This window comes from Oncorhynchus keta, chromosome 4 (assembly GCF_023373465.1).
Source record: "Oncorhynchus keta strain PuntledgeMale-10-30-2019 chromosome 4, Oket_V2, whole genome shotgun sequence".
Taxonomy (NCBI): domain Eukaryota; kingdom Metazoa; phylum Chordata; class Actinopteri; order Salmoniformes; family Salmonidae; genus Oncorhynchus; species Oncorhynchus keta.
In genome coordinates this window covers 63,656,471-63,682,006 of record NC_068424.1, presented here as the reverse complement: position 1 = coordinate 63,682,006, position 25,536 = coordinate 63,656,471, and the positions used below count along the sequence as shown (strand labels likewise).

The following is a 25,536-nucleotide window of genomic DNA, read 5'->3' as shown; positions in this document are numbered from 1 at the left end:
CCTCCACTTCCACACATACATTATTACTGTATATTACAGCAACGATTTATGGACCTGCACGAGCCAAACGGGGCTTACTGCTTGGTGTCATTCATAGGTGTGGCTGATCGTGTGTGTCCATCTGTTACTGTGTATTGGTTGTTTAGGATATTCTCACACACACTATTTTCAAATTGATCTTATTGTTCACATTGTGCCTTCCCTTCAACAGAACGTACACATAAGAACATTGGCTGACGACATGGTAGGGCGTTCTGTTTTAATTTCTGTGTGTGTTTTGTTTTTGCATCATCGTCTTTGTGTCGTGGCAGCACAGGAAGATGAACTGACATCTGTGGATTGATCAAGCAAACCAGGGTTACGCGGGGCCTTCTGTTAACCAAGTTGGGTTCCTGTATGATTGTCTTTACAGTATTTGAGGGTGATGTTATGTACCCAAACAATAACGTCCTTTATGAAAAAAGTTTAGATCTATTTAAAAAAAAAAGCCTAATCAATCAAATATTACAGGAATGAATCCAACAGTATTCTGAATCGGTTAGGATTACATGTTTTATTTGTTACACGTTATTCCTCCTAATAATTTAACAAAGAACAAGTGCACTGTCTTTGGGTCACCAGTCATGTTCACCATCATTGGTTTGACTTGCCCTGATCCTTCCACAACGATTTCAGTGTAGATTCAGGTGTGACATCATTGATTTAATTTCCTTTAGTCTTTATTTGTCTTATTCCATTTCATATGTATGTGCAGTCATCCATTCCGCACCAGCATAACCCCTAAACCCATATAGCTAATACTAATGACGACTGACTAACAGCGTGGACTTACCCTCTTCTGACTCTGTAACAAAGGTGTGTGCTGCTGGCCGCATCTCGTTTCAACTTATTCTGTCTTCCGTCATCAGACCTGAATACATATGAGATGCTCTTGATTTAACGCTTGCAGTTGGTTCTTTTGGAGGTATTCCATTTGTTCCATTGCACCAGGCAAATTAAATAATGTACTGCTCAGGTAAAGGAATGTACATTAGACCTACATTTCTTCTGTATTCATCGGTGTAGCTAGAATAGCTGAATACAGCGAGGAGAGAGTATCTTCCTAATGTAGGTATGGTCCTCTGTACTGTACTACAGACTCTCATAAGTCTGTGATATTGAACAAACAACCTACAGGGTTAATAGTAAGTGTGAAGGTGAGTCAAATCTATGACTCTCACTGTAGTTTACAGTGCACTGTTTTATTATGTACTATTTTCATTCAGATAGACATGAACTGTACATATTAATGAATCAAGGCCAGTTTGAAAGAAATAGAGCAAGCAACGTTACCCATTTTTCACGCACATAATTTAATCTAACAGAAAAGATTAACAATAAAACATAATGAACGAACACTAGGTCTGTCCCTTGTCATAGGCAATCACTTTACTTTAGCCGTCCTGTGGTACCACCCTAACCTGGAATTGAGCCCAGCTGATGCTCGTTTAAAGGTTGGGAAGGAGATGGAAAGACATGTCAGGAAAGGCATATGACAGCATTACACCACCTTACAGTATGTTAGCATTCAGAAAGCCTAACGCCAAGAGAAATACTCCTAGATAAAGCCTATATGTCACTGTTATGTAGGCATTCAGAAAGCCCAACGCCAAGGGAAATACTCCTAGATAAAGCCTATATGTCACTATGTAAGCATTCAGAAAGCCCAACGCCAAGGGAAATAATCCTAGATAAAGCCTATATGTCACTATGTTATGTAGGCATTCAGAAAGCCCAACGCCAAGGGAAATACTCCTAGATAAAGCCTATATGTCACTATGTTATGTAGGCATTTAGAAAGCCTAACGCCAAGGGAAATACTCCTAGATAAAGCCTATATGTCACTATGTAAGCATTCAGAATGCCCAAAGCCAAGGGAAATACTCCTAGATAAAGCCTATATGTCACTATGTAAGCATTCAGAAAGCCCAACGCCTAGGGAAATACTCCTAGATAAAGCCTATATGTCACTATGTAAGCATTCAGAAAGCCCAACGCCAAGGGAAATACTCCTAGATAAAGCTTATATGTCACTATGTTATGTAGGCATTTAGAAAGCCCAACGCCTAGGGAAATACTCCTAGATAAAGCCTATATGTCACTATGTAAGCATTCAGAATGCCCAACGCCAAGGGAAATACTCCTAGATAAAGCCTATATGTCACTATGTAAGCATTCAGAAAGCCCAACGCCTAGGGAAATACTCCTAGATAAAGCCTATATCTCACTATGTAAGCATTCAGAATGCCCAACGCCTAGGGAAATACTCCTAGATAAAGCCTATATGTCACTATGTAAGCATTCAGAAAGCCCAAAGCCAAGGGAAATACTCCTAGATAAAGCCTATATGTCACTATGTAAGCATTCAGAAAGCCCAACGCCTAGGGAAATACTCCTAGATAAAGCCTATATGTCACTATGTAAGCATTCAGAAAGCCCAACGCCTAGGGAAATACTCCTAGATAAAGCCTATATGTCACTATGTAAGCATTCAGAAAGCCCAACGCCAAGGGAAATACTCCTAGATAAAGCCTATATGTCACTATGTAAGCATTCAGAAAGCCCAACGCCTAGGGAAATACTCCTAGATAAAGCCTATATGTCACTATGTAAGCATTCAGAAAGCCCAACGCCAATGGAAATACTCCTAGATAAAGCCTATATGTCACTATGTAAGCATTCAGAAAGCCCAACGCCAAGGGAAATACTCTGTCATAACGCTTACTGTACGCACTTTGGTAACGCCACATTCTTTCCCCTTCAGCGTGACCGGATCACCAGTTTTCGGAAGACTGGGAATAAAAAGGACAAGCCCCTGATCCAGCACTCTACAGACCCCCTGTCCACTCAGGTAGAGATGCCCATGCCCCAGCCCCTCTTCGACGAACGCTCCATGAACCTCTCCGAGAAGGAGATCAACGACCTCTTTGAGAAGATGATGGTAAGTCTGATACTGTGTATTTCCTTTTGAACCGAATGTGTATATAGCCACCTATATCCACCACTATCCACAGTGCTCTCCTATAAGAGTTCATGTACAGTGTCCCTGTGTGGATATGTACTAAATGATAACTATTGCTCCCTGTCCACCTTCCACCACTACTTGAACCATAAAGACGTAATGGGTAGAATGGACATGGTTACTGCATCTACGTCTTGGGGCCTTTTTAGTACTAGCTACCAATCACATTGATATTTTACTGTTCACCAGAGTCTCTAATCTTTAAGTGGATCTCTGATTTCCACTGGTTTTCATAGTAATGATACAATTAGATGTGATGTGTTGACAGCTTGCTGTGGCACATTAAACCAACTCTTGCCAAGGAAATGTAGCAGGTTTCTATTCTATATATTCACATGTCAATGTGGGTGCTTTTGTGTCTCAAACTATGCCCCACACTTCTCTCGTAAGCTGCAGGCAGGGAGCTCTGTGCTCAGTCTAAGCCTCTACAGAACAGTACTTACCTGGTTCGCTGCACAGAGCTGAGTCACAGCTCCGAATTCACACTGACGCTTAGCATAGAGAGCACATTGATCACAAAGAGAGACAGGAGGGAGCTTATCAGTGTAACACTATCGTGACTTCTCAATTAACTCTGTAACTCAAGTTCACTTGACTCAGCCCTCATTCAAACAGAGAGCTCCATCAGAGCTACAGAGAGCTCCATCAGAGCTACAGAGAGCTCCATCAGAGCTACAGAGAGCTACAGAGAGCGCCATCAGAGCTCCATCAGAGCTCCAGAGAGCGCCATCAAAGCTCCATAGAGCTACAGAGCGCCATCAAAGCCACAGAGAGCGCCATCAGAGCGCTCAGTCAGAGCTACTGAGGGCGCCGTCGGAGCTACTGAGGGCGCCGTCGGAGCTACTGAGGGCGCCGTCGGAGCTACAGAGAGCTTGCCTGCCTAACCAGACTCCTCGCTACACCAAAAAAGTTAGCTTATAACAGTGAACCTTTTTATGGGATACACATAAGGCAATTCTAGGTCTAGTGGCATAGTTTTTTAAACTATACCCAATTCAATGGAATTGCAACCCCCTGCATGCACAGTGCATTCTTTCATCACATGTGCAGTGCACTCTTCCATCACATGTTCAGCTGATTCTCAAGATCTTGCACACTGAGATGCTTTTGAGCCCACACTACTACAGTGTCTGAGCCTAGGACTACATGCTTTCTGGTAAGTTTTGATTTCAATACTGGGTGGGGTGAATATATTTTATGACATACATCATTTTTTGTAAAGTTGTAAATAGTAGCCTGCAGCAAAGTGTGTTTAAATAATTTCTAAGTTGTTAACAATTTCTGCTAGTTAGCTTTTGCTGCCATTTGGGTTTTACCTTGCTTGTGCCTGCTAACAGAGGACTGTTAATTCACCTGTTTCCATACGTTTAATTTATCTTACAAATTAGTTGTTTAATCTAACTGCTTAACTCTTTATCTGTACATGGAATTGTATATATTTATTTATTTTTACTCATATTTTCTCATCTTTACAGTAAAATGTCACGGGCACTATCTTATGTGTGGAGACAATTTACTGCAGCTAATGTTGAAGGAAAAGCTGTGTACATTTGCAAATACTGTCCCAAATCATATATGAAAAATGCAACAAAAATGCAAAATCATCTGGCCAAGTGCATAAAGTTCACTTAGCGCTCAAAACAAGCAACATCTGACAAAAGTCCCTCTCATCATTTTCACCTCAAATAGAAGTAATCAGACACCTTATCGATAGCAACAATCATGGTCCTCTTGGAATCATATGTTTTTTTTTTACTCAATGGAGGAACGTAGTCAGAGAAATGCTGCTGAATGTCTTGCGAGCTGTGTATGCAACTTGTTCACCTCTAATCCTCATAGGCAATGTATATTGGAAGAGATTTCTGAATGTTCTTCGCCCAGCATACACCCCTCCAACCAGACATGCTTTATCTACTCATTTGCTAGCTGCAGAGTTCAACAGAGTTGAAGTGAAGGTCAAGCAAATCATAGAGAAAGCAGACTGCATTGCAATCATCTTTGATGAGTGGTCGAATGTTCGTGGGCAAGGAATAATTAACTACATCTCCACCCAGACACAGACATACCGGTCTCTACATGATCTGAGCTGAAGGCACTCATCAATGACCTTGTACCACAGAAGTTATTTGCACTGGTGACAGACAGTGCTGCGAACAGGCAGGCTGCTTGGTCTAAAGTGGAGGCGTCCTGGAAACACACTACAAGAGAGCCAAGGAAATGGTTAGGTATGTGAAGGGTCATCAAGTTATAGCAGAAATCTACCTCACCAAGCAAAGTGAGAAGAATAAGCGCATCAGATTAAAGCTGCCCAGCAACACCCGTTGGGATGGTGTTGTCGTCATGTCTCCTGGAGGGGAAGGAGTCTGTCCAAGAAATGGCAATATCACAGTCGGCTGATATGGACAGCCCCATCAAGAGGATCCCCCTGGATGACGTACAGTGCCTTGCAAACATTTTCACCCTCTTGGCATTTTCCCATTTGGTTGCATTACAACCTGTATTTTAAATAGATTTTTATTTGGATTTCATATAATGACATACACACAATAGTCCAAATTGGTGAAGTTAAATGAAAAATATTACTTGTTTCAAACAATAAAAAAAAAACTGAAAAGTGGTACGTGCATATGTATACACCCCCTATGCTTTGAAGCCCCTAAATAAGATCTGTTGCAACCAATTACATTCAAAAGTCACAAAATTAGTTAAATAAAGTCCACCTGTGCGCTATCTAAGTGTCACATGATCTGCCACATGATCTCAATATATATACACCTGTTCTGAAAGGCCCCAGAGTCTGCAACACCACTAAGCAAGGGGAACCACCAAGCAAGCAGCACCATAAAGACCAAGGAGCTCTCCAAACAGGTCAGGGACAAAGTTGTGGAGAAGTACAGATCAGGGTTGGGTTATAAAGAATATCCCAAACTTTGAACATCCCACAGGGCACCATTAAATCCATTATTAAAAAATGTAAAGAACATGGCACCACAACAAACCTGCCAAGAGAGGGCCGCCTACCAAAACTCACAGACCAGGCAAGGAGGGCATTAATCAGAGAGGCAACAAAGATACCAAAGATTACCCTGAAGGAGCTGCAAAGCTCCACAGTGGAGACTGGAGTATATCTCCATAGGACCACTTTAAGACGTACACTCCATAGAGCTGGGCTTTACGGAAGAGTGGCCAAAAAAAACATTTGGTGTTCTTCAAAATGCATGTGGGAGACTCCCAAAACATACAGGAGAAGGTACTCTGGTTCGATAATTTGATCAAATTAAGCTTTTTGACCATCAAGGAAAATGCAAACCCAACACCTCTCATCACCCCGAGAATATCATCCCATATCATCGCCAGAGGCTGGGAAACTGGTCAGAATTTAAGGAATGATGGATGGCGATTAAATACATGAAAATTCTTGAGGGAAACCTGTTTCGGTTTTCAAGAGATTTGAGACTGGTACGGAGGTTCACCTTCCAGCAGGACAATGACCCTAGGCATACTGCTAAAGCAACACTCGAGTGGTTTAAGGGAACCTTGAAATGTCTTGGAATTACCTAATCAACGCCCAGACCTCAATCCAATTGAGAATTTGTGGTATGACTTAAATTGTTGTACACCAGCAGAACCCATCCAACTTGAAGGAGCTGGAGCAGTTTTGCCTTGAAGAATAGGCAAGAATCCCAGTGGCTGGATGTGCCAAGCTTATAGAGACATATCCCAAGAGACTTGCAGCTGTAATTGCTGCAAAAGTTGGCTGTACAAAGTATTGACTTTGGCCGGGTGGATAGTTATGCACGCTCAAGTTTCTTGTTTGCATGTTGTGCAAGTCAGATGATACAAACCCCTAAAAAATCATTTTAATTCCAGGTTGTAAGGCAACAAAATAGGAAAAATGCCAAGGGGGTGAATACATTCGCAAGCCACTGCATTTTAGGAGAGAGTGGTAAGAAGCCTGGAAGTCCTGAAACCTATAACAGTAGTTGTTGCACGGGTTGAGGGAGACAATGCCATCATGTCTTATGTTCAGAGTCTGCTTGCAGATGTAAGAGAATAAATCCATACTGCCCTGCCCACTTCACTTTTGCTCCAAGCAAAAGTTAATTTCTGCAGTTCTGAAATATATCAAAGCGTGAAGACTTCTGTCTGAAGCCCATACACTCCGCAGCGTACATGTTGGACCCAAGTATGCTGGCAAGAGCACCCTGTCTGGTGCTGAGATCAACAAGGCATATTGTGTCATTACTGTCTCTCCCCACCTTGGCCTGGATGAGCAAGGTTCTTGGCAGTCTGGCGAATTACACTTCCAAGCAAGGGCTTTGAGATGGAGATGGAATATTGCAGTCGTGCCAACATATCTTATCAGCCACCTGGTGGAAGGGACTTTGTGGATCTGAGGCTCTTTCCCCGGTTGCCTCCATCATCCTCCAAATCTCACCAACATCAGCCGCCTCAGAGTGCAACTGGTCCTTGTTTGGGAACACACACACCAAAGCACGCAACAAGCTGACCAATACAAGGGTAGAAAAATAGTGTCCATCCGGGCAAACTTCAGGCTTTTTGAACCTGACAATGAGCCCATCCTCTACAAGATTGGGAAGTAACAGTGAAGATGAGGCCTCAGAGTCTGATGTTCAAGAGGTGGACATTGAGGAGGTCCAGGGAGAAGACATGGAAGCCCGAGAGGAAGACAACCAAAGCTTTAGTTTCTAGAATATCATTTCACAGATGTATGTTGAAAACGTTTTTGGGAGATGCGATGGATCATTGGGATCATTCAATATTCCCTTTTGTTAAATGAAATCATCCCATATGAACAGTCAAGTCATATAATTAAAGTTCAATTCGTAATGAAATAGTTTATTTTATTTCTATTGGAAGGATTTAATAAATTGGCAATTATGTCTACTTATGATAAGGTATCCATATGATATGGGAAATATATCCAATGCAAAAAACTAAATTTTTAAAAAGTATTAATATAAATTCCCATATATTCCCGTTAATTCCCATATATTCCCGTTAATTCCAACGGAAAGTTTCCACCACCTGAATATTCCCCCAAAATGCTCAACCCTAGATACATCCATAATAATGAGCTAATGATGTGGGATTTCCCCTGATCGTTGATAGGGCTTTGTATATATCCATACAAATTATGCTGATTCATGATTTTGACTGGCTGAGAAACTGCCTACTTGTTTGTCTCATCCCGACACGTTCATTACAATGGGACAGCTGGAGATTGAATTTGAATATTGAAACAAAGTTGCACATGTCAGATAGACCAGACCGCAATGTTTATACAAATCTCCACTGTTGAAAACTAAATGTTAGCTAAAGAAAATTGAGATAATGTCTAGATTATTTGTTATAGTGAAGATGTTTACGTTTCCTTGGCGGAACGAATGAGACAGTGCTTTGCTCAGTCAAATGGAACAGGGTAAATGGGTAAATGGGTATTTTAACATCATAGATTTTGCCGGTGGTAACTTGTAGACACCAGCTGGAATGCGGTTTTAACCGCGGTTTTAATCATCACCGTTGTATAACTGATCACTATTTTTTTATGTCTGACCTACCGTATGTTTGACAGTGCTAAGTTGAACTGTCGTACACCATCAGAGCCCAGAAAAAAAGCTTGTTTTACTTCAATGTTTGTAAACAAAGTCAATGTAAACAAATACTGACTGTATAGCCTCAAAACGTGGTTAAAACGATGTATGGTCAATCCTTGCATTCATGGCTCTGTCTATGAATTTAAGAGTGGTTACATTTCTCCAGCCCCATCCCTCAGCTTTTAACAGAAACAGGGGAGAGGAGTATGCTTTTTAATTGTTCATTTTTAAAATATTTTATTTCACTTTTATTTAACCAGGTAGGCAAGTTGAGAACAAGTTCTCATTTACAACTGCGACCTGGCCAAGATGAAGCAAAGCAGTTCGACACATAACGACACAGACTTACACATGTAGTAAAACAAACATACAGTCAATAATAAAGTAGAAAAATGTCTATAAACAATGTGAGAAAATGAGGTGAAATAAGGGAGGCAAAGGCAATAAATAGGCCATGATGGCGAAGTAAATACAATATACCAATTAGACACTGGAATGGTAGATTATTAGTAGATGAGTGTGCAAAGTGGAAATACTGGAGCAAAATAAATTAGTAGTAGATGAGTGCAAAGTGGAAATACTGGAGTAGAATAAATACAGTAGGGGAAGAGGTAGTTGTTTGGGCTATTTATAGATGGGCTATGTACAGGTGCAGTGATCTGTGAGCTGCTCTGACAGCTGGTGCTTAAAGCTAGTGAGGGACATAAGTGTTTCCAGTTTCAGAGATTTGGCGACGAGTATGAAGCGAGGGCCAGCCAACGAGAGTGTACAGGTCGCAGTGGTGGGTAGTATATGGGGCTTTGGTGACAAAACGGATGGCACTGTGATAGACTGCATCCAATTTGTTGAGTAGGGTGTAGGAGGCTATTTTGTAAATTACATCGCCAAAGTCGAGGATCGGTAAGATGGTCAGTTTTACGAGGGTATGTTTGGCAGCATGAGTAAAGGATGCTTTGTTGCGAAATAGGAAGCCAATTTGAGATTTAACTTTGGATTGGAGATGTTTTATTTGAGTCTGGAAGGAGAGTTTAGAGTCTAACCAGACACCTAGGTATGTTGTCCACATATTCACATAAGTCAGAACCGTCCAGAGTACTAATGCTGGACGGGCTGGCAGGTGCAGGCAGCAATCGGTTGAAGAGCATGCATTTAGTTTTCCTTGTATTTAAGAGCAGTTGGAGGCCATGGAAGGAGAGTTGTATGGCATTGAAGCTCGTCTGGAGGTTAGTTAACAGTGTCCAAAGAAGGACCAGAAGTATACAGAATGGTGTCGTCTGCGTAGAGGTGGATCAGAGAACCACCAGCAGCAAGAGCGACATCATTGATATATACAGAGAAGAGAGTTGGCCCAAGAATTGAACCCTGTGGCACCCCCATAGAGACTGTCAGAGGCCCGGAAACAGGCCCTCAGATTTGACACACTGACCTCTGTCTGAGAAGTAGTTGGTGAACCAGGCGAGGCAATCATTTGACAAACCAAGGATGTCGAGTCTGCCGATGAGGATGTGGTGATTGACAGAGTCGAAAGCCTTGGCCAGGTCAATGAATACGGCTGCACTGTATTGTTTCTTATCGATGGCGGATAAGATATCGTTTAGAACCTTGAGCGTGGCTGAGGTGCACCCATGACCAGCTCGGAAACCAGATTGCATAGCGGAGAAGGTATGGTGGGATTCTAAATTGTCGTTGATCTGTTTGTTAACTTGGCTTTCGAAGACCTTAGAATAGATATAGGTCTGTAGCAGCTTGGGTCAAGAGTGTCTCCCCCTTTGAAGAGGGGGAGACCGCAGCTGCTTTCCAATCTTTGGGACTCTCAGACGACACGAAAGAGAGGTTGGAACAGGCTAGGGGTGGCAAGGTGGAAAGCGTGGCCAGCTGTAGAAAAATGCTTATTGAAATTCTCAATAGTAGTGGATTTATCAGTGGTGAGAGTTTCCTATCCTCAGTGCAGTGGGCAACTGGGAGGAGGTGCTCTTATTCTCCATGGACTTTACAATGTCCCAGAACTTTTTTATTATTAAATTATTATTATTATTTTTTTTTACAATTTTGACCCCTTTTCCTCCCCAATTTCGTGGTATCCAATTGTTTAGTAGCTACTATCTTGTCTCATCGCTACAACCCCCGTACGGGCTTGTGAGAGACGAAGGTTGAAAGTCATGCGTCCTCCGATACACAACCCAACCAAGCCACACTGCTTCTTAACACAGCGCCATCCAACCCGGAAGCCAGCTGCACCGATGTGTCGGAGGAAACACCATGCACCTGGCAACCTTGTTTAGCGCGCACTCTGCGGCCGGTTACGACAGAGCCTGGGCGTGAACCCAGAGTCTCTGGTGGCACAGCCGGCGCTGCAATACAGCGCCCGTAACCACTGCGCCACCCGGGACGCCTCCAGAACTTTTTTGAGTTTGTGTTGCAGGAAGCAAATTTCTGCTAGCTAAAGCTAGCCTTGCCTTTTCTAACTGCCTGTGTATATTGGTTTCTAACTTCCCTAAAAAGTTGCATTTCACGGGGGCTGTTCGATGCTAATGCAGAACGCCATAGGATGTTTTTGTGTTGGTTAAAGGGCAGTCAGGTCTAGAGAGAACCAAGGGCTATATCTGTTCCTGGTTCTACATTTCTTGAATGGGGCATGCTTATTTAAGATGGTGAGGAAGGCATTTAAAAAAAGTAACCAGGCATCCTCTACTGACGGGATGAGGTCTATATCCTTCCAGGATACCCGGGCCAGGTCGATTAGAAAGGCCTGCTCGCTGAAGTGTTTTAGGGAGCGTTTGGCAGTGATGAGGGGTAGTCGTTTGACCGCAGACCCATTACGGATGCAGGCAATGGGGCAGTGATCGCTGAGATCTTGGTTGAAAACAGCAGAGGTGTATTTAGAGGGCAAGTTGGTTAGGATGATATCTATGAGGGTGCCCGTGTTTACGGATTTGGGGTTGTACCTGGTGGGTTCATTGATAATTTGTGTGAGATGGAGGGCATCAAGTTTAGATTGTAGGATGGCCGGGGTGTTAAGCATGTCACAGTTTAGGTCACCGAGCACTGAAGATGGATGGGGGGGAAATCAGGGTGGTCAATAGCCAGAGGCAACGGTGAGAGACATGTTTTTAGAGAGGTGGATTTTTAAAAGTAGAAGTTCAAATTGTTTGGGTATAGACCTGCTGCTGATTAATACTTCTGATACTTTAAGTTACCCTATTTCTTATAGTTACTCTATATAACTATGAGACAACCATACAATTCTGTAGTGATGGTGATACAGAGCATTTGGTTACTGTAATTACTGTTACTATTTCCTGTTACCAGTGAAGATGCACATTTTTCGACTGAATTTCACCAGATATCAGACAGGTATTTATAGGGTAACACTCATATGGCTTTAACAAGCTCCTCCTGTTGTGTTATGCACTAGAGTGTGCCTATCTACCCAAGTGTGGTCATAAACTGAATTTGTATCAGTTAAACCTGTTGTTCTGCGTCTCCATTGAAGTTGAGAAGAAGTTGAGGTATGCATGCCTGTAGCCAGGCAGCCAGCCCAGCAGGCTGCGAATCTCCATCATTGAGGATAGAAGATTATTCCACTTAACATATTAACTGCAGAGAAGGAAGCCTACATTATAAAACAATATCTGAATTCAAAAGAATGTTAGCTTCTCGTCACTGTGCAGTTAGATGTAATTTATTGTACTTAGACGTGACATGTACATGGTGTCCGTCCATATTTAAATGTAAACAAGGGTTGCTGTGTTCCCACATACATCCAAGGAAGGACATTGCTTTATTTAAAAAAAAAAAAAGAATAGTAAAACCCCCCACACACACATGGCTTTAGTAGGAGAGGACATGTTGATCAATGAGCTTTCCGATGGGACTCGCTGGGTAAAGCTCAACATTATCCCCGTGTGGGGTTCTGCTTGACTTAATGAAAGGAGAGGAGAAGGGATGCTTGACATTCCCATCAGTTTTACGGTTGTTTGTTTGATTTATACTGTGAAGCATTTGATCATCACAGAGATTAGTCATTTTGTCACTGGAGCATATGCTATATTAACCCCAAGTACTAAGTAGGAGCATGTACTACACTGAACAAATGCAACATGCAGTATTTCAAGGATGTTAAAGTTCATAAAAGGAAATCAGTCAAAAAATAAATAAATCAGGCCCTAATTTACTGTTAGTCACAGATGCCTTTAAAACAAAGGTAGGGGAGTGGATCAGAAAACCAGTCAGTATCTGGTATGACCACCATTTGCCTCATGCAGCGTGACACATCTCCTTCAGATAAAGTTGATCAGGCTAGAACATGCTCAATAACAGGTATGTAAACAACATTTGAGTGAAATAAGCTTTTTGTGTGTATCAAACCCCACATACTGGTTGATAAACTGGTGAATTTAGGTGTCAACTCTTTACCGATCAAGTGGGTTAATAGTTTCCTTGTGAACCGTACTCAACAAGTGAAGTTTAACTCCGCCATCTCTACGTCTAGAACGGTGAGTACGGTAGCGTACTTTCACCGATACTGTACCCAAATGATTGTCAAGCTTCTGACTCAACCCATAAGTTTTTAAATATGAAGATCACACTGCTGTTGTGGGTTTCGCCCAGCCAGACCAAGCCTCTCTTCAAGGTTAGGACAGAGAAATGTCAAAATTCGTCCAGTGGTGTGCAGATAACTTTCTTGAAGTAACCGTTAAGAAAACAAAAGAGATGGAAAATTATTTCAGAGGGAAAAAACTACCCCCGCCAAAGATCAATGGGGAATCAGTCCATAGAGTGACCACATATACAGTTGAAGTTGGAAGTTTACATACACTTTGAAGGTTGGAGTCAGGTTGGAGTCATTAGAACTCAATATTCAACCACTCCACAAATTTCTTGTTAACAAACTATAGTTTTGGCAAGTCGGTTAGGAAATCTACTTTGTGCATGACACAAGTAATTTTTCCATCAAATGTTTACAGACAGATTATTTAACTTATAATTCACTCTATCACAATTCCAGTGGGTCTGAAGTTTACATGCACGAAGTTGACTGTGCCTTTAAAAAGAAAATTCCAGAAAAATTGTCATAATTATGTCATGGCTAATTGACATCATTTGAGTCAATTGGAGGTGTACCTGTGGATGTATTTCAAGGTCTACCTTCCAACTCAGTACCACACTCAGTGCTTGACATCATGGGAAAATCAAAAGAAGTCAGCCAAAACCTCAGAAAATAAACTGTAGACCTCCATAAGTCTGGTTCATCCTTGGGAGCAATTTCCAAACGCCTAAAGGTACCACTTTCATCTGTGCAAACAATAGTACGCAAGTATAAATACCATGGGACCACGCATCCGTCATACTGCTCAGGAAGGAGACTCGTTCCGTCTCATAGAGATGAATGTACTTTGGTGCGAAAAGTGCAAATCAATCCCAGAACAACAGCAAATGCCCTTGTGAAGATGCTAGAGGAAACAGGTACAAAAGTATCTATATCCACAGTAAAATGAGTCCTATATCGACATAACCTGAAAGACCGCTCAGCAAGGAGGAAGCCACTGCTCCAAAACCGCCATAAAAAAGCCAGATTACGGTTTGCAACTACACATGGGGACAAAGATCTTACTTTTTGGAGAAATATCCTCTGGTCTGATGAAACAAAAATATTACTTTTGCAAAAATGATCATCGTTACATTTGGAGGAAAAAGGGGGGATGCTTGCAAGCCGAAGAACACCATCCCAACCATGAAGCACGGGATGAAGGGATGAACCATGAAGCATCATGTTGTAGGGGTGCTTTGCTGTTGTAGGGGTGTTGTATGGGTGCTTTGCTGCAGCATGGACTGGTGCACTTCACAAAATTGATGGCATCATGAGGTGGGAAAATGATGTGCATATATTGAAGCAACATCTCAAGACATCAGTCAGGAAGTTATAGCTTGGTTGCAAATGAGTCTTCTATATGGAAAATGACCCCAAGCATACTTCCAAAGTTGTGGCAAAATAGCTTAAGGACAAAAATGTCAAGCTATTGGAGTGGCCATCATAAAGCCCTGACCTCAATCCCATAGAAAATGTGTGTGCAGAACTGAAAAGGTGTGTGCGAGCAAGGAGGCCTACAAACCTGACTCAGTTGCACTATGTCAGGAGGAATGTGCCAAAATTGAACTGACCTATTGTGGGAAGCTTGTGAAAGGCTACCCAAAACGTTTGACCCAAGTTAAACAATGTAAATAAAGGCAGTGCTACCAAATACTAATTGAGTGTATGTAAACTTCTGACCCACTGGGAATGTGATGAAAGAAATTAAAACTGAAATAAATCTCTATTATTGTGACATTTCACATTCTTAAAATAATGTGGTGATCCTAATTGACCTAAGACAGGGAATTTTGACTAGAATTAAATGTCAGGAATTGTGAAAAACTGAGTTTAAATATATTTGGCTATGGTGTATGTAAAACTTCCAACTTCAACTGTAAGTACCTGGGAATCGAAATAGTCTAACTGAAATTCAATGACTGCCTTTGCAAAGATACATTTCTACAAAGAATATATATATTTTTTACGCACACTGAACCATTTTATTGTTGACCGCCATATCTTACATATGTTCTATAAATCTGTCCTGCAGAGTGTGCTGTCCTTTGGTCTGATTTGCGCGTTCGGTAACATGCGAGTGCCAGATCTAGTCAAGCTTCAGCGCTTGATTAAGACTGCAGGAAGGATAAATTGGTATAGATCAATGATCAGCCACCAGCCTATACACACAACTCTTCCTCCTAAAAATTGAAAGAATTTTACAGGACAGTGCTCATCCCCTTCATTCAATATTTAGTCACAGTAGCAGCCAGACAAGGGGAATGACACTTCTTCAAAAGAAAACAGATAGATATGGGGACTCTTTTATTCCAACAGCCATTAGGCTGTATAATAAATAGTATGTTGGTCCCTCGAGTATACAGCATATTGCACTTTCACTTTTTATGTCTAGCTATAGCATACTGTCTTTTTATGCTGGTGGAATAATAAAGTTGATCTGAATAAAGTTGATCTGAATCTCCGAGGTCAAACCTGTTTTGCAATCCCTGCTTTTTACTCCATAGAAACTGGCCCTGGCTGACTCTGTGTATACTGCCAGATTGAAAATCTAACAAAAAGCGTTCAGCCCATTTCTTTGAAGCAGGCAAGGCTAAATTACCAAGGCTTCATTGCATAGGTGTGTGTGTGTGTGTGTGTGTGTGTGTCTTTTATCATACAATGGTCTTTATTGCGGGAGCGAAAGATGGTCCCTCTTTTTAAAATTATTATTTTTAAATTTTTATTTTAAAAGAAATCACAAGCTGCTTCTTGGTGTTTTCTTGCTGCTTGGTGTTTTCTTGCTGCTCTGTGCTTTCCTGCCTCAGCGCACCTCATGCCCTGCCTGTCACTCAGCTCACCTCTCAATTACTGTGTTTGTGCTCACTACGCCGTGACATTAAACTCAGGCTTCCATTTGCTCAGTGACGGAAGGCATGTTTCACGGAGGCTGAAAATGTGTTGCACCGAGAACCCTCACTGAAAGCGAGATTACAGTAATGAATTTGAAGTAAAAGGACTTGTATTACCTTTACGTGCTTTTGAAGCCACCAGCACCAACTTGCCCGTATCTATAGATGGCAGAGCATGTTCACAGCTGAAGTACCACAAGCAGCATGTGTTGAAATGATAATACAACTTGAATTGGAGTAGCTAAGTATAGTCAAATGCGTCATCTTATTCTCAATAGATAGATACTCAATACAGAGTATTTGGATTTGGTTGTTCTCTGTGTCTCTCTTCGTATCCCCAGCACTTATTGATCGATAACATAGCATACACTGCTGTTTTCAAATGAGTTCCAAATTAGGTTGTTAGTGCTGACCAAGGAGCCCCCTGGTGTGCTTTAATGACTAGGACAAATCCAAATGGGTTTTTCCTTCAGCATGTTGTCTGCATGTCACTCAAAGCTAGAATAAGCCCATAATGCTGCCAGGTCATCAAAAGGTTCTGGGAAGAAGAGCTGAACAGGGTTGGTTGATGCGGACACATTATCTTCTCCCGGCCTGTTAAGAAACCACTGGAGGAGTGGTAGTGCATGGTGTAGTGTTAGTGTGTGTACTGTGGTGTTTAGTGTTAGCATTTGTGCTAGTTCCAATAGGGGTGGTATGTAGCCTAGCGGTTAGAGCTTTGGGCCAGTAACCGTAAGGTCACTGATTTGAATACCCAAGCCGACAAGGTGAAAATCTGCCGATTTGCCCGTGAGCAAGGGACTTTACACTAATTTGCTCCAGGGGTGCCATGCTTATATACCCTGTGAACAACACATTTCACTGCACCTATCCAGTGTTTATCACAATACATTTGGTGTGTTACTATAGTGTGTACTGTAGTGTTAGTGTTACAGTACTGTGTAGTGTTAGCGTTACATTTCTGTGCAGTGTGTACTGTAGTGTTACAGTACTGTGCAGGGTGTACTGTAGTGTTACAGTACTGTAGTGTTTGTTACAGTAGTGGTACAGTGGTTGTGGTAGTGTTACAGTACAGTATGGTTGCGGTAGTGTTACAGTACTGTGCAGTGTGTACTGTATTGGTAGTGTTACAGTACTGTAGTGGTGGTGTTACAGTACTGTAGTGTTACAGTACACTGTGGTGGTACAGTACACTGTAGTGTTACAGTACACTGTAGTGTTACAGTACAATGTGGTGTTACAGTACACTGTGGTGGTACAGTACTCTAGTGTTACAGGTACAGTACTGTAGTGTTACAGTACACTAGTGGTGGTGTTACAGTACACTAGTGGTGGTGTTACAGTATACTAGTGGTGGTGTTACAGTGCTGTGGTGGTGTTACAGTACACTGTAGTGTTACAGTACACTGTAGTGGTGGTGTTACAGTACTGTCGTGTTACAGTACTGTAGTGTTACAGTACACTAGTGGTGGTGTTACAGTACTGTAGTGTTACAGTACACTGTAGTGGTGGTGTTACAGTACTGTAGTGTTACAGTACACTGTTGTGATGGTGTTACAGTACTGTGGTGTTACAGTACACTGTAGTGGTGGTGTTACAGTTACAGTACACTGTAGTGGTGGTGTTACAGTACTGTGGTGTTACAGTACACTGTAGTGGTGGTGTTACAGTACTGTGGTGTTACAGTACACTGTAGTGGTGGTGTTACAGTACTGTCGTGTTACACTACACTGTAGTGGTGGTGTTACAGTACTGTCGTGTTACAGTACTGTAGTGTTACAGTACACTAGTGGTGGTGTTACAGTACTGTAGTGTTACAGTACACTGTAGTGGTGGTGTTACAGTACTGTAGTGTTACAGTACACTGTTGTGATGGTGTTACAGTACTGTGGTGTTACAGTACACTGTAGTGGTGGTGTTACAGTACACTGTAGTGGTGGTGTTACAGTACACTGTAGTGGTGGTGTTACAGTACTGTGGTGTTACAGTACACTGTAGTGGTGGTGTTACAGTACTGTGGTGTTACAGTACACTGTAGTGGTGGTGTTACAGTACTGTAGTGTTACAGTACACTGTAGTGGTGGTGTTAGTGCTGTAGTGTTACAGTACCCTGCAGTGGTGGTGTTACAGTACTGTAGTGGGGGTGTTACAGTACACTGTAGTGTTACAGTACACTGTAGTGGTGGTGTTACAGTACACTGTAGTGGTGGTGTTACAGCACACTGTAGTGGTGGTGTTACAGTATACTGTGGTGTTACAGTAAAAACTGTAGTATTGCAGTACACTAGTGGTGGTGTTACAGTACTGTGGTGTTACAGTACACTGTAGTGGTGGTGTTACAGTACTGTGGTGTTACAGTACACTGTAGTGGTGGTGTTACAGTACACTAGTGGTGGTGTTACAGTACACTAGTGGTGGTGTTACAGTACTGTAGTGGTGGTGTTACAGTACCCTGCAGTGGTGGTGTTACAGTACACTCGTGGTGGTGTTACAGTACTGTAGTGGGGGTGTTACAGTAAACTGTAGTATTACAGTACACTAGTGGTGGTGTTACAGCACACTGTAGTGGTGGTGTTACAGTACTGTAGTGGGGGTGTTACAGTAAACTGTAGTATTACAGTACACTAGTGGTGGTGTTACAGTACTGTAGTGGTGATAGTGCTGTAGTGTTACAGTACACTGTAGTGGTGGTATTACAGTACTGTAGTGTTATAGTACACTGTAGTAGTGGTGGTGTTACAGTACACTTGCAGTGGTGTTGCAGTACACTTGCACTGGTGTTACAGTACACTTGCAGTGGTGTTACAGTACACTTGCAGTGGTGTTACAGTACACTGTAGTGGTGGTGTTACAGTACACTGTAGTGGTGGTGTTACAGTACTGTAGTGTTACAGTACACTGTAGTGGTGGTGTTACAGTACTGTGGTGTTACAGTACACTGTAGTGGTGGTGTTACAGTACTGTGGTGTTACAGTACACTGTAGTGGTGGTGTTACAGTACTGTGGTGTTACAGTACACTGTAGTGGTGGTGTTACAGTACTGTGGTGTTACAGTACACTGTAGTGGTGGTGTTACAGTACTGTGGTGTTACAGTACACTGTAGTGGTGGTGTTAGTGCTGTAGTGTTACAGTACCCTGCAGTGGTGGTGTTACAGTACTGTAGTGGGGGTGTTACAGTACTGTAGTGGTGGTGTTACAGTACACTGTAGTGGTGGTGTTACTGTACACTGTAGTGGTGGTGTTACAGCACACTGTAGTGGTGGTGTTACAGTAAAAACTGTAGTATTACAGTACACTAGTGGTGGTGTTACAGTACTGTAGTGGTGATGTTAGTGCTGTCGTGTTACAGTACACTGTAGTGTTGGTATTACAGTACTGTAGTGTTATAGTACACTGTAGTAGTGGTGGTGTTACAGTACACTGTAGTGGTGTTACAGTACACTTGCAGTGGTGTTACAGTACACTTGCACTGGTGTTACAGTACACTTGCAGTGGTGTTACAGTAAACTGTGGTGGTGGTGTTACAGTACACTGTAGTGGTGGTGTTACAGTGCTGTAGTGTTACAGTACACTGTAGTGGTGGTGTTACAGTACACTGTAGTGGTGGTGTTACAGTACACTGTAGTGTTACAGTACACTGTAGTGGTGGTGTTACAGTACTGTCATGTTACAGTACTGTAGTCTTACAGTACACTAGTGGTGGTGTTACAGTACACTGTAGTGGTGGTGTTACAGTACTGTGGTGTTACAGTACACTGTAGTGGTGGTGTTACAGTACTGTGGTGTTACAGTACACTGTAGTGGTGGTGTTAGTGCTGTAGTGTTACAGTACCCTGCAGTGGTGGTGTTACAGTACTGTAGTGGGTGTGTTACAGTACTGTAGTGGTGGTGTTACAGTACACTGTAGTGGTGGTGTTACTGTACACTGTAGTGGTGGTGTTACAGCACACTGTAGTGGTGGTGTTACAGCACACTGTAGTGGTGGTGTTACAGTACACTGTGGTGTTACAGTAAAAACTGTAGTATTACAGTACACTAGTGGTGGTGTTACAGTACTGTAGTGGTGATGTTAGTGCTGTCGTGTTACAGTACACTGTAGTGTTGGTATTACAGTACTGTAGTGTTATAGTACACTGTAGTAGTGGTGGTGTTACAGTACACTGTAGTGGTGTTACAGTACACTGTAGTGGTGTTACAGTACACTGTAGTGGTGTTACAGTACACTGTAGTGGTGTTACAGTACACTGTAGTGGTGTTACAGTACACTGTAGTGGTGTTACAGTACACTTGCACTGGTGTTACAGTACACTTGCAGTGGTGTTACAGTAAACTGTGGTGGTGGTGTTACAGTGCTGTAGTGTTACAGTACACTGTAGTGGTGGTGTTACAGTACACTGTAGTGTTACAGTACACTGTAGTGGTGGTGTTACAGTACTGTAGTGTTACAGTACACTGTAGTGGTGGTGTTACAGTACTGTCATGTTACAGTACTGTAGAGTTACAGTACTGTAGTGTTACAGTACACTAGTGGTGGTGTTACAGTACTGTAGTGTAACAGTACACTGTAGTGGTGGTGTTACAGTACTGTAGTGGTGGTGTTACAGTACTGTAGTGGTGGTGTTACAGTACTGTAGTGGTGGTGAGGTGTTACAGTGGTGGTAGTGTTACAGTGGTGGTAGTGTTACAGTAGTGGTAGCGTTACAGTAGTGGTAGCGTTACAGTAGTGGTAGCGTTACAGTAGTGGTAGCGTTAGCTGAACAGTAGTGGTAGTGTTACAGTAGTGGTAGCGTTAAGGTAGTGGTAGCGTTACGGTAGTGGTGGCGTTACGGTAGTGGTAGCGTTACGGTAGTGGTAGCGTTACGGTAGTGGTAGCGTTACGGTAGTGGTAGCGTTACGGTAGTGGTAGCGTTACGGTAGTGGTAGCGTTACGGTAGTGTTAGCGTTGCGGTAGTGGTAGCGTTGCGGTAGTGGTAGCGTTGCGGTAGTGTTAGCGTTGCGGTAGTGTTAGCGTTGCGGTAGTGGTAGCGTTGCGGTAGTGGTAGCGTTAGGGTTACAGTAGCGGTAGCGTTAGGGTTACAGTAGCGGTAGCATTAGGGTTACACTAGTGGTAGTGTTTTACTAGTGGTAGGGTTACACTAGTGGTAGGGTTACACTAGTGGTAGGGTTAGTGTTACAATAGTGAGAGTGTTAGCGTTACAGTAGTGTAGGGTGTGGTGTAAGTGTGTCGTGTTCATATTATACCTGTGGCTGCTTGCTACCTGAGAGTCACATTAAGGCTGCTGTGGCTTCCACTCTGCCACTCTGTGTGTTGTGCAGCGTCCTTGGGTTCTTTAGTCTTGATGTGCACAGCTGGACCCCGGAGTCAGAGCCCCTGATATAAATTCACAGCGGTAAATCCTCTGATGAAATCTCCCATTGGAGGATGCGTCTTTGGCGAGAAGGAGGCTCTGTGGCAGGATTCTTAATGTGGGACCTGGTGCTGGGAAAACAGCGAGCCGCCATGTGATACACGTGTTTTAATCGTCATTTAGCCAGCGGCAAACCCCCTTCTTTATGAATCTGTACCCCTCCCCATCAGCTCCATTGCTCCCATCTAACATGTACATTCAGACACGTTTCATACAAGGGCGGGCTAGGAGGGACGAGAATGAGGTTGTGATGACCAGCGAGGATGCTTCAGGATGGACAAGCGGACAGAGACTGGTCACTCCTCTTCTCTAGGCCATGCCCTCCAGACCAACACGTCTGTCTCTGTGTGAATGATGTTATTTGAATGAACACCGCTCGTCTGGTCCACCGCTGTGAATCACTTTACGTACAGACACACAGTCAGAGACGCTCCTCCATCTTGGCACAGAATGTGCCAAGGATGCACCCCAAATGGCACCCTGTCCACTCTGTTATACCGCAGGGTGGATATCATACCAACCTTTAACTATTGTGGAAGTTAATTTCCTTGGCCTATTCTGTATACAGTGTGCTACTTGACCGGGGCCGATTGATACATCATACTCCGGCCTCACTCTTCTGTTTCCACGAGTAGTTATCACTGTCACTAGCTGTGAGTCGTATCCACATTACCTCCCGTTGCTTTGCCTGTTTGTCTTATTGCTTGTCTGCCATATTCCAGGTATTCTAGAAGCAGAATACCTGGAACCGATGTGTATCTGTGAACTGCCATCAACATGCCTCCACCTGTTCTTCTAGTTTTCAGTTTTATGATCTCTTTATGATTCCTCTCTTCAGCCATGGCAAGTAATAGATCCAAATGATGACCCTCGTCCCCCCACCTAATGCCCACTGAAGTCGTAGAAGAGAGTGAGAGACCGAGGGAATGAAAGTGACCATTGCAGAGTGCTGTGCGGATGAGGCTAGTTTGAGCCTTTACATGCCTCACTGCCAGGAGCAGCATTCTCCGTAATAACAGCCTCTCTGTGATTCTCCATTGCAGTTACACTTTCCCTCTGCACTTAAACCACAGAGGAGGAGAGACACGATGTACCCCTATACGCCATGAATCAAACTTGTGGGGCAGTGGAGAAAATAATGCATTTGTCAAAGCAAATCAAAACAATACTTTCTCTCCTCCTCCTCATACTGTACTACTGGAACATGACGGTACACTATACATTATCCCTTACAATCGGAGTTCACAGGCAGCACATATCTCCGTATCGCTCTGTGATATATTTTTGTTATTCGTTTAACTGTTTTTTTTATTTACCCCTTTTTCTACCCAATTTCGTGGTATCCAATTGGTAGTTTTACAGTCTTGTCCCATTGCTGCAAGTCCCGTACGGACTCGGGAGAGGCGAAGGTCGAGAGCCTTGCATCCTCCAAAACACAACCCAGCCAAGCCACACTGCTTTTTGACACAACACCCGCTTAACCTGGAAGCCAGCCGCACCATTGTGTCAGAGGAAACACCGTACACCTAGTGACCATGTCAGCGTGCATCCGCCCAGCCAGCCACAGGATTCACTAGTGCGCGATGGGACACGAGCATCCCCGCTGGCCTAACCCAGACGGCGCTCGGCTAATTGTGCGTCTCCCAGTCGCTGCCAGCTGCAACAGAGCCTGGACTCGAACCAGGATCTCTAGTGCCTTAGACCACTGTGCTACTCGGGAGACCACGCTCTGTGATTTCGGATGTATCTGAGGCAATCTCAAGTTGTTTCGCACAGTATTCAGGCCATGCAGAGTTGAGGCCCAGTCCGTTCGGCTGAAAGAACACACGCAGATGTCTCCACTACTGCCAGATAGCTCCACACACAGTCAAGTGTTTGGGGTTGCCTGTGTAAATGTTTAATTTACCCGAGTCGGCAGCCAGGGATATCTTGGGATCCTTCCACGCGGACCTGCGAGGATATCATTATGAATGGATCATAAATCATTTTTGGGAGGCGGAACACAGAGAAGCTTTTCTCTTCCAGTTGGCCCAGATGAGTACTCCGCAGGCCCAAATGTCTCCCCCCTCTCTGTCCCTTCATCCCCCCTTTATTCTCCACTCTGCGTTTTGCCTTGTTTAATGAATGCCAATTAACCGGCCAAATTAGCAGAGTTCAGAGATGAATTTAAAAGCCTGCCGGTCCCTCCATTAGAAAACGTCCAAAAACGCCCCCCCCCCCGTACCTAGTGGGTCATGCTACCCTTAATATTAATACCCATGATGCTGTACCTAGTGGGTCATGATACCTTAATGGTAATACCCATGATGCTGTACCTAGTGGGTCATGATACCTTAATGGTAATACCCATGATGCTGTACCTAGTTTGCCATGATACCTTGATGGTGATACCCATGATGCTGTACCTAGTTTGCCATGATACCTTGATGGTGATACCCATGATGCTGTACCTAGTTTGCCATGATACCTTGATGGTGATACCCATGATGCTGTACCTAGTTTGCCATGATACCTTGATGGTGATACCCATGATGCTGTACCTAGTGGGCCATGATACCTTAATGGTAATACCCATGATGCTGTACCTAGTGGGTCATGCTACCCTTAATGGTAATAACCATGATGCTGTACCTAGTGGGTGATGCTGTACCTAGTGGGTACATTACCTTAATGGTAATAACCATGATGTCGTGCCTTTCAACAGCCACAGACTACTGTACCAGTCAATAGCCTACAGAATTAAAGAGACAATATTTTAAATCCCTTCACCAAATGTTAGATCATATAGTAGACATGGTAAGGTTGATTTATCTATGGCGGCACCCCAAATTTCCTTCACAGTGCATTACTTTTGACAAGGGCCGAAAGTAGTGCATTATATGGGGAATACATTAATGATGGGGGAAATAGACAGCTACATTTCAAGATATTCCTTTTGAAGATGTATCGTTTCACAATATCAATATTATTTTTGTTAGTTGGCTTTACCTGCCCCAAAACTCATAGCTTGTTCTCCGTCTAATGTTTAAATAGGGAGCCAATTTGTTTTCAGCACTTTCATTTCCATGACTGATCAAAACATGTTTTCTCGTGGCTCTCCCTTGTGTCTCTGTAGCAGACATATGGTGAGCAATATGTCTGGAAAATCGCATCGCAATAAATTCAGTATCGAATCGCAATGCAATCGTGAGAATCGCAGTACATATCGCATCGACACCTAAGGACGGTGATATCGTATCTGGCAGTTACCAGTTTTCTTGTACATCCAAAACCACCAGCCTTCAGCAAAAGAAGCTCAGTCAACTCACTGTGTACAGAAAGACATCAAACAAAAGAAAAACACACAATTCTCCCACTAGAGTGCAGCCTTGTTCCACAGCAGCACCACTCAGCCACATCACTTTAGCCATGTGTTTTTCTGTGTCATTCTGTCCATACCTTTGTCTGAGAGTGCTCCAAATAAACATCCTCCCATCCTCCTACTATCCTCATCATGTCATTCCCCTGCTTTTAGTGCTCTTCTTTCCATCCCTCACTCCCTCCATCCCCTCATCTCTTTGACAAGAAAGGACCTTTTTGTGATGCAGAGGAAAACGTAGCATGTATGCTGAAGATAATAGCTAATGAGACATTGGCTACTGTCCATCCAGGCGCTGTGGCATGACAGTGTTGGATGGTAATCATCCTTACCCATCCACTGTACAGGCAGTATGATATTTGTTGTATAACATAGGGTAATGCATCATGGCCTAACTATTCTGTTTCCAGGGGTAGTTATCACTGTCGCTAGCTGTGGGCTCATCCACATTACCTCCTGTTGCTATGCCTGTCTGTCATATTGCCTATAGAGGGGGGGGGGGACTGTGTACCCCACCTGTAGTACACAACCCTATAGAGGGGGGGACTGTGTACCCCACCTGTAGTACACAACCCTGAAGAGGGAGGACTGTGTACCCAAACTGTAGGACA

The 25,536-nt window shown here is 43.1% G+C and overlaps 1 protein-coding gene across 5 annotated transcripts in view; it reads left to right on the top strand.

Moving 5' to 3' along the window:
• diaph2 (diaphanous-related formin 2) overlaps window positions 1-25,536 on the top strand; it is a 749,871-nt gene that overhangs the window by 28,033 nt on the left and 696,302 nt on the right. For all 5 annotated transcript variants that reach the window (XM_052512438.1, XM_052512437.1, XM_052512441.1 and 2 more), the window contains exon 3: window positions 2,804-2,980. In XM_052512438.1, coding sequence (XP_052368398.1) covers window positions 2,804-2,980 — 177 coding nt within the window. The remainder of the gene's footprint in view (window positions 1-2,803; window positions 2,981-25,536) is intronic.